General features: G+C 35.7%; 1 protein-coding gene across 1 annotated transcript in view; it reads right to left on the minus strand.

The window, feature by feature from the left end:
• Nucleotides 1–16,012, minus strand: part of LOC150088100 (DNA repair protein RAD50.L-like) — a 191,811-nt gene that overhangs the window by 43,760 nt on the left and 132,039 nt on the right. Inside the window, exons 12-13 of the mRNA XM_090370018.1 lie at nt 11,876–12,030; nt 6,541–6,642 (exon numbers count right to left, since the gene is read on the minus strand). Coding sequence (XP_090226144.1) covers nt 6,541–6,642; nt 11,876–12,030 — 257 coding nt within the window. The remainder of the gene's footprint in view (nt 1–6,540; nt 6,643–11,875; nt 12,031–16,012) is intronic.

The raw sequence follows: 16,012 nt of genomic DNA on the forward strand, positions 1-16,012 counted from the left end.
TACAGTAACTTCATCTTCCCCCGGGGCTTTCCGATTCTTCATTTTCTTCAATGCATGTTCTACCTCATCAGGAAGAATATCGGGTATGTCGTATGTGTTGCTACTTTGCAATCCATGTTCCCCACTGCTGGTGTCATTCCCTCGCTCCTTGTATAATTCTCTATAGTAGTCTTCTGCTATTTGAATTATGCCTTCTCTGCTGTTTATAGGTACACCATCGCTATTCTTCAGTTTCAGTATCATTTGTCTTTCTGTATTACTGCTCATGACTGCTGATTTAAATCCTTTGTTTTCCCTTAATGCTTGTTCTACTTTTCTTGTGTTAAATCTTCTTATGTCCTCTCTGAGTCTCTTTCTAATGGCTTTGCATAACTCAGTATACTCAATTTTCTCCCTGTCAGTGTTTTTCTTGCTCTTCATTTGTCGTCTTTGGTTCATCATGACAAGTGTTTCTTGACTAATTTTTTCTTCTTTGTATTTCTGTTTCCCTATAGGTTTCTTGGGCTTTATCACTTTCAGAAAGTTGTAATATTCCTCGTCGATATCTTGGTCCTGAGCAGTTTGCAGAAGCTCAAACTTGTTCTTAAGTTCCAGTACATACTGCTTTTTCTCCTCCTCTGTTATTTCAAAGACCTTTGTATTATTTACTCGAGTCAGTTTTTTCCTTTCCTTTCCTACATCTATATCAAGTGTACATCTTACCATTCTGTGATCACTTCCAACATTTACCTTATTCAGGACGGTAACATCATTCACAATATATCTTCTGTTAGTGAGGATGAAGTCGATTTCATTAGTAGTTAATCTGGACTCTTCCATGTCCACTTTCTGTTCACCCTTTTCTTGAAAAAAGTGTTCATTACTGACAGTCCTTGAGATTCTGCAAATTCCACAAGTCTTTCACCTCTTTTATTTCTTTCACCAATACCAAAATTTCTTATAGTTCCTCTTTCTGCACTGTTTTGCCTTTTTCCAACCTTAGCATTGAAGTCCCCCATAATAATAGTGTAGTGGGTTTTCTGCTCATCTAGAAGACTCTCAATTTCAGTGTACATTTCTTCAATCTCTTCATCATCATGGCTCGACGTTGGTGCATAAATCATTATAATCTTTAGCTTGTACCTCTTAGAAATCTTGAGTATTAGTCTTGACACCCTTGGTGATGTACTTTTGAATTCCAAAATGTTGTTTTTAAAATCTTTATGGACCAGAAACCCAACTCCACCTTCACTCCTTTCACTGTTTCCATTGGTGTACAGCAGATTTCCACTTGATAAACTTATAAGTGATTCATTTCTTCTTCTTGTTTCAGCCAAACCGATGATATTCCAATTCACATTTTCTAATTCCTTTTCCAGCTCTAATATCCTGTCTTCACCGAGTGATCGTACGTTATAACAGGCCAAGTTCAATTTCCGTGCATGGCAGCCTGATCGTACCCAGCTATTCTTAGCACCCTCTGCTTCCACTCTGATCCTCTCGCTGCCGTAATAGGGAGAGTGAAAGCTGCTGGGGACTGAGGGCCATTTGTATTTTTGTGCTCTCATTGCTGGAGGGTTTGGTCTTTTCCTCTTCACGCTGACCAGGCGTCTTGAAGAGAACCACTCTACACGTTCGTTGCCACCTAAGTGACGTAACAGGGCTTACCATCGAGAAGGTGTGCATGAGTGGATTTTAGGGAGGCAGGCCAACCGGACTTCTCCTAAATCTTCTGTAATAGAGAGATATTGGATCCATCAGTGTTTTAGGCTGAGTGTCTGATAACACACAGGATACCTGTTCCCCTCTAAGCCCCCTCAAGGTGTAGCTGACCATTTCCTTATACAAAGGGATAATCATCTCCTTATCCCTTCTAGAAAAATTCCTGTATATCATTGACAAGATCCCATAACCTGCATGGGCAGCCTTATTTACACTGCTCAGAAAACTTAGTATGCAGATGACACAAAGGTTGGCATGGTTGTCAATGACAGGACTTTGCATTTGTCAATGTTAAACTTCAGTTGTCACTTCTTGGCCCCTGCATATTTTGACATTAAGCTTAACATGACTTCATCAATATCACTGATAAATATGCAAAACAACAAATTGGCCCAACACCGAACCCTGGGGACTCCATTAATAACATTAGTCCATGAAGAGCAGTGTCCATGGATTTGCTGAGGCTATCGAGGCAGTGTTAGGTGGGTCGGAAAACTGCTAGCTCGGGAGGATACAAGGACTAATAGATTAACAGTAGCCACTAGCAGAGATGAAAGTGATTCTTGCACTGCTTCTATTGGAATGAGCAGTAGCCAGGAAAATAAGATGCAGGATATTTCAGAGACTGATGGGAGTCATTACGGTACAAGTAAACACATGGGTTGTGTTAGGGTAGCTAAGAATAGGAACAGGTGCATGTATAATTGCGTCTACACCAATGATGCTAGGAGTTTGGTAAATAAATTTGATGAATTTGAGGTTTTGCTCAAAACATCAAAGGCAGATATTGTTGGGATATCAGAGACTTGGTGTCACACAGATATAAGGAATGCAGAACTGGAATTTGGGGAGTACAATGTGTACAGAAAGGATAGAGAGGATAGGAAGGGAGGAGGGGTTATGCTATTAGTTAAGAAACACATAAAATCCAAGGAAGTGAAGCCAGTCGACATCGCTGGACAGTGCAGTGTCGAGTCGGTTTTATGTGACATAAGCACTGGGAGATCAAAATTGAGAGTAGGAGTGTGCTACAGGCCTAATGACTCTGATGAATATAATAAGAAACTGTACAGGGAAATAGAGTGGGCCAGTAAATCAGTGAGTCTGGAATTTGACTCACTGATATTGACTGGAATTTGTGGGTTGGTCACTCACACACTAGCAAGACTTTTGTGGATTTATTGGATGATTGTTTTCTACATCAGCATGTTCGGAAGGCAACCAGAGGGAGTAATACTCTTGATCTGATTATCAGTAGTGATTCTTCGTGCATTAAAAATCTGCAGATAAAGGAACCACTAGGTGGCATTGATCACAGTGTGCTGAAGTGGGATTTACTACCATCAGGGGTTAAGGGAAGGGTTTTTGCTTTCATAAAGGCGACTACGATGGTCTGAGACAGTATTTAAATTCTATACAGTGTGACCAACTGATAAAGTTACCAACAGCAAATTCAAAATGGGAAGCATTCAAAGAACTTATCTTGGAAGCTACTAGGCTTTACATACCAACTAAGAAATATTATTCAAGGTTTACGCCTAAATGGATGTCAGATGAATTAATGAGACATATGGCAGAGAAAAAAAATGCATGGGATACATATAAATTAATAGGTGACATGGAAGCCTATGATAGATATAAGCTGGTCTGCAACCAAGTCACGAAGGAGATTAGGCAGGCAAAGGCAGATTATGAGAAATCTTTGGCAAAGGATGCAAAGAAAAACAGAAAAGAGTTCTTTACCTATGTAAACTCTAGAAGGAAAGGGGTGAATCAGATTGGTCCACTGGATATTGATGTTTGAATAGTTGAGGATCCTGCTCAGGCAGCTAACAAACTAAATGAGTATTTTGCATCTACATTCACACATGAGGAGTTATTCAGGAAGGGGAATGCCAGAGGTGAAGTAAACTATTGCAGTGAGTTAAATGATTTTGTAATAACTGAGAGGAAAGTGGAGGAGAAATTGTTGAGGATAAACATAAAAAAAGGCACCCGGGGTGGATGGGATCAATCCAGTTATATTAAAGGAGGCAGCAAAGGAAGTAAGCAAACCCTTAGCCATAATTATGAGATCTTCTTTGGACTCAGGGGGAGGTACCCATAGACTGTAGATGGGCAAATGTGACCCCAATTCACAAAGGAGGATCAAAGGCTGACACAAGTAATTATAGACCTGTGAGTTTAATTTCTGTTCCAGGAAAATTAATGGAGGCACTGGTTAAAGAAGCACTGCAGGATCAGCTAGACAAGACTCCAGTTATCGCTCGGACACACCATGGTTTTGTTAAGGGAAAGTCTTGCCTGACCAATTTGATTGGATACTATGATGCAGTCACAAAAGAATTGGATGCAGGGAATAGCTTTGATATTATATTTTTGGATCTTATAAAGGCTTTTGATACTGTTGCACATGGAAGACTGCTGCACAAATTGGAGCAGTGTGGCATTGGAGGCAAATTGCTGCTATGGATAAAGGGATGGTTCAGAGGGAGGAGACAGAGAGTGGTAATCAATGGACACTGCTCATCGTGGACTAAATGCTATTAGTGGAGTCCCTCAGGTTCAGTGTTGGGTCCATTATCGTTTTCTGTATTTATAAATGATACTGATGATGGCACATCAAGCTTAATGTCCAAGTTTGCAGACAATACAAAGATTGGCAGGGTTGTTAAGGACACTGCTGACGCTATGCTGCTGCAACAGGATCTGGAAAGGTTGGGCAGATGGGCTGAGAGGTGGCAAATGAAGTTTAACATTGACAAATGTAAAGTACTACATATGGGAAACAGTAACCCCAGATCCTGCACAATGACCTGGGGGTCATTGTGCAGGCAGATATGAAGTTCTCTGAGCAGTACAGATGGGCTGCAAAAGTAGCTCATGGATCCTGCTCAGGCTTGTGTCTTGTCAATGATATACAGGAATTTTTCTAGCAGGGATAAGGAGGTGATTATTCCCTTGTATAAGGCAATTGTCAGGCCACATCTTGAGTACTGTATACAGGTCTGGAGGCTTCATTTCAAGAATGATGTACAGCTGCTGGAACGAGTACAGAGAAGGGCAACAAGATTAGTGAATGGAACAAAAGGTTGCTCTTATGAAGAAAGGCTTAAGTTTTGCAAATTACAGTGTGTGGAGCCTAGGCTTGATTTGATTTTTGATTTGGTAGTTGTTGGCGCATCGGCTTCTGTGGCCATATTGCACCTCCCAAGGTTTTTGCAGTACTTTGATCCAAGCCCGAGGCGGGAATCGAATCCGCGACCTTTGGGGGAGCCTAGGCACCAGCGAGGTGATCTGATAGAGGTGTATAAAGCTTTGAATGGTTTGACCATGCTCAATGCAGATGGGATTCTTCCTCTTGCTCAGAATAATCACCTGAGAGGGCATAAATTCAAACTGAGAAAAGACAGATGTAGGATAGATATGCGGAAATTTGCCTTTAGCCAGTGGGTAGTTGGTTGATGGAACAGACTTCCATCCCTTGTTGTGGAAGTTGATAGCCTAAATAAATTTAAGGCTCAGCTGGACAGGTATTTAGAATGAACGGAGAGGTGAAATGGAAGTGTGTTTTTTTTTTTTTTTTTTTTTTGCTGATGCTGCATAAGCTTGCTTTCTTGCATCATATGCCTCCACTAATGCTAATACCACTCTCTGTCTTCTTCCACGCAACCATCCTTTTATCCATTGCAGCAACTTGCCCTTAATGCCATACTGTTCCAATTCGTACAGTAGTCTTCCATGTGCATCAATATCAAAAGCTTTCCTTAAATCCAAGTATATATCAAAATTATTTTCTGCATCCAGTTCCTTTGTAACCACATCATAGTTTCCAATCAATTTTGTCAAAAAAGACTCTCTCTTAACCACCTATGCTGTGTCTGAATTATTACTGCAGTCTTGTCTAGATAATCCTATAATACTTCTTTAACCAGTGACTCCATTATTTTCACCGGAACAGGAGTTAAACAAACAGGTCTGTAATTACTTGTGTCACCCTTTTACCCCCTTTGTGAATTGGAAATACAATTGCATATCTCCCATCGGTGGGGACCTTCCCTGAGTCCAATTATGCTCTCATAATTATTGCTAAAGGTCTGCTTACTTCTTTTGCAGTCTCCTTTAATATAATTGGATAGATCCCATCCACTCTGGTGCCTTTCTTATGTTTAACTTCAACAATTTCTCCTCCACTTTGCTCTCAGTTATTACAAAATTACTTGGCTCCTTGTTAAGGAGCCAAATAATTTTGTAATAAATTTAAGGGTTTTATAACCTTCTGTCCTCCACTTTAGTACAGAATTCATCATGTGTGAATGCAGATGCAAAATAATCAGTTTGTCAGCTATTTGAGCAGGATCATCAACAGTCGAACCAATGAAATCAAGTGAACCGCCAATCTGATTTATCCCCCTCCTTCTAGAGCTGATATAAATAAAAGTCTTTGCTGTTTTTCTTTGCAACCTTTTTCAAGGATTTCTCGTAATCTTTCTTCGCTTGCCTAACCACCTTAGTGACTTAATTACAGACTAGCTTATATCTACCACAGGCGTCTGTGTCACCTGATAATTTTAGTATTTATAATTTTAATAACATTAAAGCTAAAGCAAGGTTTCATCACACAGACGTTAAGATAATGAAACAACAATTCTAAGCAATTTGTGGGGAGGAAGACTACTTGACATAACAATCTTGGAATACAGGAATTATACGCAAGACTGTTAACACATTTCTATCCACACCCTTCATAAGCCGATTTTCAGTAACGACCTTGATTATCTAAATTTTACAATATTTGTCTTTCTTTTCAAATATACCAAGGCATATTTAAAGTCTCACCTTATATTCTACCTCTAATTTCCCTAGCTCCTTCATTAGTTGTGACTCTTTGTTTTTCAATTTACTGCAATGCTCCTCAAGAATTTTAACCTTGCTTTGCAACTAAAATAAAGAATACAATAAGAAACATAATTTAAAAGAATTATAATAAAATAAACTACAAAAAGCACTGAACAAAGTTTTGTTCGTTTTGTATTTATAAAAAATTATTATAGATTTCACTGTACCGATCGCAAAAAGAAATGAAATTGTTGTATCACATACTAAAAATGCTATTTTCATTTTTTTTAATACCCAAAAATGGTTTATTTTGAAATAAAAAAACATTTCAGCCTTATGTAATTAACATAAATTTTTGGTTTGCCTCTTTTAATATTATTTTAATATTAATATGAATTAGATAGTATGAACCAGAGATGTAATGCTCAATATGTTCTACGTTGATATCAATATTTGTAAAATAATAAGAAAAGTTTAACTCAATATAGTACGTAATACACTTCCGTATGATACTCTCCAGAAATTAAAACGAAAAAATCGAAAAAACTTACATTAGAGTAACAAATAATTTTAAAAATTTAAAAAAAATTTTTAAAAATAATTCTCTTTCTTTTATTTATTAAATTTTTCTTCGACACATACAGAAAAAATACATATGTTTGTATGTAAATAATTATAAACTTCTTTATTTCTTACTACAACTTGACACTTGATGGCATTTCACTTCTGATAAAGTTTGTAGCCTTGGAGAAAAATTACTAGAAACTATCTTCATCACGGATTGTAGATGCTCATCGGTCAATCGGGTTCTTTTCTTAGACTTATCAATTTTCAACTGTGAAGAAAACTGTTCACATATAAATGTACTCCCAAACAAAGCGATTATTCTTATTGCAAAAATTTGTAACTGAGGGTATTTATCTTTTAACAAGTACAAATAAAAGTTAATCAAATCTGTATCTTCAAATCTTTGAATAAGATTTATATCACACTGTAAATTAATTAGCTCCATTTGTAGATTTTCTGGTGCGTTATTCACGTTCGTTTTTAATGGTAATGAAAATAATGTAAAATCGGAATCCAAATCATTAAAATCTTTAAATCTTTTTTCAAATTCTTGTTGTAATAATGCTATTTTTCTTGCCTATTCTTGAGATTTTTTATTTGAAATAATAGAGCAGGATTTAAGATGTAGGAAATGTACGAAATTTTTTGATTCCAGTTGTGTTTCCCATAATTGCAATTTAACTTTAAAAGCTTTAATACAAGCATACATGTCAGTGATAAGTTTATTCTTTCCTTGCAGCTCTTTATTGAGAATATTTAAATGGCCGGTTAAGTCAACAAGAAATGCTAAATCTGTTATCCAAGTATCATTATGTAGCTCGTCGATGGTTTTATATTTTTGTGTCATGAAAATTTTGATTTCATTTATTAAATCAAAAAACCATTTTAATACAGCTCCTCGACTTAACCACCTCACCTCGTTATAATAAACCATTTCTCCATACTCACTTTCAATTTCTTCAGGCAATGCAACAAATTCTTGATGATTCAGAGCTCGTCCACGGATAAAGTTTACTGTTTTAGTTACTGTTTCCATAACGTTATCCATCCGCAAACTTTTGGCACAAAGTGCTTCTTGATGAATAATGCAATGTATAATGCCAAAATTATTCTGAAATATTTTTCTTTCACTATATTTCTTAATTTTACCGCTACTCCATTTTTTTTTACCGACCGTAGCAACTGCACCATCACTTGCAAATCCAACCATTTTATCCCAACTTAATTTATATTTATCTATTACAGATTTTATGATTTTATTTCAGGAAAAATATCCTGTGCACCAGTTTCTCCTTTCATAGGAATTATTTCCAATAATTCCTCAATCATTTCAAATTCATCAGTAACACCTCATACGAAAACGGCAAGTTGTGCTATATCTGTGATGTCAGTACTCTCATCAACTACTACTGAGATGCTGCAAAATCTATACTTTTTCTTTTAACCGACATCGTAAATCACTAGTGATTTCGTTAATACGTTCCGCTACCATGTTGCCTGACAAACTAATATTTTTAAATAATTGTTGTTTGTCAGGACAAAGAAGTTCAGCAGACTTAATCAAACAATCTTTAAGGAATTCGCCATCAGTAAATGGTTTTGATCATTTTGTAATGATGTGCGCGAGAGCAAAACTTGCGTGAACTGTTGCTTCACTGGATTTATTTGCTTCGGTAAAAAAATTTTGTTGTCATTGTAAGCCAGATTTCAGAAACTGTAACTTTTCTTCCCTCAATTTACCTTCCAACATTTCGAAATTTTCTTTATGATGCGTTTCATAATGGCAACGTAAATTGTATTCTTTTGGAACTGATATTCCCTTATTACAAATAAAACATACAATTTTATTGCGCACAACACCACAAAAGTACAAAATTTCCCATTTATCTTGAAAAACAAGTCCTTCTTCATCCACTTTTCTTTTACCCTTTGTTAAAGATATAGCTTGCAGTTTAATCTCTTAATTAAAATCACTATTATAATTTTATTTACAACTTTAATTTAACAAGATGAATTTTCGTATGAAAGCAACACTCAAGTTATGTATAATTCTAAACGATAGGTACTGATATAATGTAGAATCTACATTATATCAATATCTATCGTTTATCGTTAGATCTACATTGTAGATCTAACAACAAGCACAAATAATCAGGTTTAATAAGCCGTACATTAGTTTGTCTCCATCTATATAGCAATATGAACTGCGCAGCTGTGCATCCAGCTAACCAACTAGTGCCTGACTCAAGGAAAATATCTCTCTATCTCTTTTTCCTTCAATAGCAGTCGCACACATAAGCTCAGTCCATATCTCTATGTCTCTAAAACTATAAGCACCGTATTTACAACAAATACATAATTGAAATGTATTCATGGGCTGTGTAAAATTGCTTCGGGGGCCGGATCAGAAGTACCAACTCAATAGAAAAAATCGGAAACACCAGAATACTGAAGCACCACCAACTGTCGGCTGGCAAACGAAATTCTGATTGTACCAACATGGGAAGTTCTCCCACCTTACCCCAGTCATGTGGCCTGGCATACAAGCATACAGTGACAAAGACAAAGCCCCAACCTATTCATTCTATCTCTTTTTCCTTCAATAGCAGTCACACACATAAGCTCAGTCCATATCTCTATGTCTCTAAAACTATAAGCACCGTATTTATAACAAATACATAATTGAAATGTATTCATGGGCTGTGTAAAATTGCTTTGGGGGCCGGATGGGGCCCGCCAGTTTGAGACCACTGTATTATCTAAAATATATTCACATCAAAGGATGGTTCATGATTTGGCATTAAATAAAACATTTTCTACGTTTACTTGATTTTTAACATAATTTATTCATACCATACCCTGCAAAAAACAATGTTTCTGGTTAACATGCAAAGAAGGGGTTCAGACATTCAATATCTAGAAATAACCTTTATCTGAAATAAGTTTGGACCCACCATTTCGGATAAATGATCTTCTGTAATAGTGACTGGCATTTCATCTACTTCCAATTTAGGTGAACTGCACTGAACATCTTAATTATCGAAATGCTCTGACTATAATGAACTTTCCCACTTTGCTGACTTCATATGTCAGCATTTATTTTTATTTTCAGCTTTGCTTTTGGTTTCTTCGTATAAATTTCACACAATGTGATTTACTCTGTCTCAGAAAATTATTATAATGATCATAACAGTAACTTTAGATTCACTTTCTCATTTCACCATTACAATACTCAGTGATGTAGTCTAATTTATCTCTATTGATGCAATATTGCATTGCTGCTTTGTATACATAGATGATAGTATCATAACTACATTATCTGAAGCTAGTAATACACCTTTGGTCTCACACAACTTTACCTTTTTATTTTTCTTAATTCTCTTTTTCTACTCAGATATGAGTTGCACTTTCCACAAATCATAACTGAGTGCAACAAAACAATACATTAGTCTTATTTCCATTAAAAGAATTACTAATCAAATATTTTATTCTTCTTCAATAGAGGGTTAAAAATATTTGTGTACATGAAAGCAAATACAGAATTGACCAAAACATTAGAAATCTCTGTCACAGCATTCACTGTACTATCATATGCAAAACTGGTGCAACAGGCAATGCTGCAATATATAACTATGTGCATGTTACATGTAGCTTGATAAAAAAAAAAAAAAAAAAAAAAAAAAAAAACTGTGGATTGCAGGTGAATGCAGTTTCAAAATGGGAAGGGAGCAAGACATATATTTTATTTCCAGAAGGGTTAATTGTTGGTGTGCAGCGATTTGGTCCAATTATTTTACAGTCCATGGCAGTAACTGGAACATTAAATATCATTATATAAAAAGTGTATAATAGATACCTTGTAAGTTTACAGATCACTGGTCATGGCAAGATATTCCAGGTGTGGTCTCTAATGTGGTTGAAAATGGACTGCCAACAGTAATTACAACAATGACTCAATTTTCCAAATTGAATCATTGTTGTAATTACTGTTGGCAGTCTACATACCATTCATTAAGCCTTCATCACAGTAATAAATAGATGAGAAAGAAATGGAAGTGCAAAGGCCATTAACGGCAGATAACTATTCGTGAAAGTATTACAGTCTGATTAATCCTACGTACTTTTTTGTACAGATAGCAAGTAATGCTTGTGAAAGCTGCAGGAGAGCCCATTAATCATTTTTAATGGGAGAAAAACTCAGAGGACTCAGAATTATGAAATACTATACATCCTACAATAGGCAATATTTTTTTAAAACAATGGATGCATATGCAAATGATGAATTCAGCCTCGAGAATATCTGATAATGAGGCGTTCTATTTCCCAATCTCAATACCAGGGAGAATTTAAGTGTATAAACAGCCATTATTAATCATCTCAGAAATGGAGGATTCATTTCAAAAAGAATGCAAACTGGTAGAACCCATGCCACAAAATATGCAGACTGTCACTAGTGCACAATATCCTCCAATATCATAACAAAAAAAGTTCTAGGTATTTCATATTTTGGTCAAAATGTGCTTTTGTTCGTTTCTTTGGAAATTTTTTAGGTGCATCGGCATCTATGGCCATAGTGCACCAGTCAGAATGTGCATAATGAAACTTTTTCAAGAGAAAGTAAATTTTCCACACAATTATAACGTGATGTGTGGGGATAATTCATGTTCTCATGATGGAAAACACATAGAGACAGTTTGTATAAAAGCATTATTAAAGAAATTTACTCATATTTCGAATTAAACTAAAACATTTTTGCTAATTTTTATACCTCATCATATAACAATTTCTTTCTTCTGTTTTCTTCAGCTAAATCATCAATATCCTTTTGCACATCATTTAATGTACCATGAAATTCTGTCTTAATAGCAGCTTTAATTTCCCCTGCTTTCTTTTCAAGATGTGCTAGCAGTGCTTCATTTTTTGCTAATTTTTAAAAATAAATGGGTTTAATATATTCATCATCTATCTAACTAGCTAATTTAAACTTTAATTATTAACTATATTTATGATAAAACAAACTGTGACATTACAAAATTAATATTACCTTTTTTTTTAGTCATTATTGATAAAAATTTTATATTCTGAAGATGCCAGAAAGTTAGGCTAAACAGTTGATTTAGATTAAAAAAGGGGAAAAAAGAAAAGGAAATTTTAATTTTCAAAAGGATTACCTTTTCTTCTGATCAAATTATTACTTTGATTTACAACTGCATGCTTGCTAACTTTGAAAAATATGAATCCATAAAATATTTTTTATACAAAAATATACATGCCAATTTCCTACTGAATTATATTTGAAATGGCATTACAGAGCCATCTTCCAAATTAATAATAATTATTAAGTAATTAATGCAGGTCACACAAAGCCAAGGGTAATTTATGTATGTCATTATGAAATGCAATAAACCACTCACATTCTAAAATTAATTTTTTTTCATTCTGCTCAATTATAAACTATTTACAATTTGAAAATATTTGCATTAGAAAAATTAGGTAGGTTGTGCTATTGCAACGCCAACCCGGTGTATATAGTTTCTTACAGGTAAGCTATTTACAAAGTATTCAGAGGGACCAAATGAAGGAATGACTTAATCAACAACAATGATTAAGAGCTGATATCAAACATTTATTATATTGTGTACAGAGATAGAAAGTACAGGTGACCCCTGCTTATTCCCATAAGGTAACACATGTATTTGTAAGTTGCAGTCGGTGACATAGGATATTTCCTAATCAATAATAAATGGTAGTGAAAAGATGCACAAATGTCAGCCAAAATATTCTGCATTACATACGTATATAATTATGTGGTAACTACTTACGTATCAAAATTAAACTTAAAATTCCAATTAAAATCATGAATTTAATTGATCTAATTTAATCATGAAAAATGTGTCAATTCTGGGTTGAACTTTGGCCCTCTTCGAAATAAACTAAAAGGGGTATTAATTTTAAATCCCCTGCAGCGTTACCACCTAACAATAAAGTCAACCGATCCTTCGCCACTTTGAAACCTGGCATGTTTTTTCTTCTTTCAATATGAAACTTCTTTTAGGCATTTGGTTTTCCATAAAAGTCCTGCTTCATCTATGTTAAAACCTTGTTGAGAAGTATAACACATAATACCCCTCTTCAATAATTTTAAGTTCTTTTTTGAAAGTTTCAGCTCTTTTTTTTTTTAGGCGAGTTTTCTTCAGATCATCATATTGGCTAATCTCTTTCTCTCTCATTTTTTTTTTTTTTTTTTTTAATTTAACTTAACTGAATTCTGCATTGGATATTATCTTCAATAAAATTAGTTAAAGTCTTTCCATTTCAATCCTAATAGCCGGCCTAGCCCTAGTTGCTTGCAGTGGAACAGCTATCTTTCCCACTGCTAAAATTAATTCTTTATTTTTTTATAATTGTTCTTACAGTTAAACTTGCAAGACCTAAATTATGGCACACATCTGCTTGTCGTTGACCGGAACCAATTCGCTTCAAAACGTCTAATTTAATTTTCAAATTCAGTCTTTTTCTTACATTTATAGTCTTCGTACCACGCCCAGACTTGCTTTTTCATTCTTATCGGCTATTATTAACTCTTCAAAAATGTAACTGCGTTGGTTGCATTAATTATGATACAATGTTCAAGTAAAATGTCCGTTACGCATGATGTTTAATACTGTACTGAGTGATGAATAGACATAGGATAAATGCATCATATAATGCAAATATTACAAGCAATATACAAGATAATTTTTTAAAATGTTGATCTCGGAACTACGTAACAAGTCACTGTACTGCAATTAAATTAGCATGCAAGAAAATTTCACTGAGCGTGGGAAAATTTCTCAAGTCGGCATGGGAAACATTTTAATGCTGTTTTGCTATTCATTTTCAAACTGTTGACTCCATCAAATGAAACGATTTCATTAAATATGCCAAAAATGCGATCTGCAAAAGAGCTTTATAGTGATCTGTGACAGCGTTATAGCCAGATACGGTTATAATATAAGAACAGCGCTATAGCGAATCAGCGTAAAGCGAACCTCCCCGGTTCGCTTTACGCTGAGGGTAGGTTAAAGTTTTTTTTGCCCAATATATATCAAAAAAGATTTTGTAAAAGACAATATTGCCAATCTGCGCATTGGCTCTTCTTGTGTGTTCACAGAAAATTTCAAGTTTTTAACTACATTCTTCTCCTTTACAGAGGGCACTGAAGTGTGGAAGGTAATTGTTAAAGAGAATCATTAGCAGATGCACATGATGCAGGAAAGCAAGCTTATATAGATTCAGCAGGGGGGAAAAAAAAAAAAAAAAAAAAACTATTTCACTCATCCACTCACTCCAAATGTTTGTCAAGTTCTGCCGTGAATCTATTTAAACCTATCAACTTCTACAACAACAGATGGAAGTTTGCTCCATCAATCAACCACCCACTGGCTAAAGCCAAACTTCCGCACATCTATCCTACAACCATCTTTCCTCAATTTGAATTTATGCCCTGTCAGGTGATTATTCTGAGCAAGAGGAAGAATCCCATCAGCATTGAGCATGCTCAAACCATTCAAAAGGCTTTGTACACCTCAATCAGATCACCTCGCAGGTGCCTAGTCTCCAGACACTGTAATTTGCAAAATTTAATCCTTTCTTCGTAAGAGCAATCCTTTGTTCCATTCACTAATCTTGTTGCCCTTCTCTGTACTCATTCCAACAGCTCTACAACCTTCTTAAAATAAGGCCTCCAGACCTGTATACAGTACTCAAGGTGTGGCCTGACCTTTGCCTTATACAAGGGGATAATCACCTCCTTATCCCTGCTAGAAAAATTCCTGTATATCATTGACATGACACCATGAGCTACTCTCGCAGACCGCCTGCACTGCTCAGAAAACTTCATATCTGCCTGCACAATTACCCCCAGGTCCTTTTCATTCTCTACCACTGTCAGTGTAGTACCACAGAGTTGATACGTTACTCTGGGATTACTGCTTCGCATACGTAGTACTTTACATTTGTCAATGTTAAACTTCATTTTCCACCTCTCAGCTAATCTGCTCAAATTTTCTAGATCCTGTTGCAGCAGTGTATTGTCATTAGTGGCATTAACAACCCTGCTAACCTTCGTATTGTCTTCAAACTTGAACATTAAGCTTGATATACCATTATCAATATCATTTATAAATACAGAAAACAACAATGGACCCAACATTGAACCCTGAGGGACTCCACTAATTACATTAGTCCACGAAGAGCAGTGTCCATTGATTACCACTCTCTGTCTTCTCCCCCTCAACCACCCCTTTATCCATAGCAGCAATTTGCCTCCAATGCCACACTGCTCCAACTTCGGCAGCAGTCTTCCATGTGCAACAGTATCAAAGGCTTTTCTAAGATCCAAATATATGATATCAAAGTTATTCTTTACATCCAGTTCCTTTGTGACTACATCATAGTATCCAATCAAATTGGTTAGACAAGATTTCCCCTTAAGAAACCCATGCTGTGTCCGAGCTATAACTGAAGTCTTGTCTAGATGAGCCTGCAATGCTTCTTTAACCAGTGCCTCCATAAATTTCAATGGAACAGAAGTTAAACTAACAGGTCTGTAATTACTTGTGTCAGCCTTTGATCCTCCTTTGTGGATTGGGGGTCACATTTGCACATCTCCAGTCCATGGGGTACCTCCCCTGAATCCAGGGAAGCTCTTATAATTATGGTTAAGGGTTAGCTTACTTCCGTTGCACCTTCCTTTAATATAACTGGATAGATTCCATCCACCCCAGATGCCTTTATTGTGTTTATCTTCAACAATTTCTCCTCCACTTTACTCTCAGTTATTACAAGATTATCTAGCTTACTGCCAGAGTTGAATACACCTCTGGCATTCCCTTCCTTGGATAACTCCTCATGCGTGAATGTC

Source organism: Mastigoproctus giganteus, chromosome 3 (genome assembly GCF_048544385.1).
Source record: "Mastigoproctus giganteus isolate SK-2022 chromosome 3, ASM4854438v1, whole genome shotgun sequence".
In the NCBI taxonomy this organism is placed as follows: domain Eukaryota; kingdom Metazoa; phylum Arthropoda; class Arachnida; order Uropygi; family Thelyphonidae; genus Mastigoproctus; species Mastigoproctus giganteus.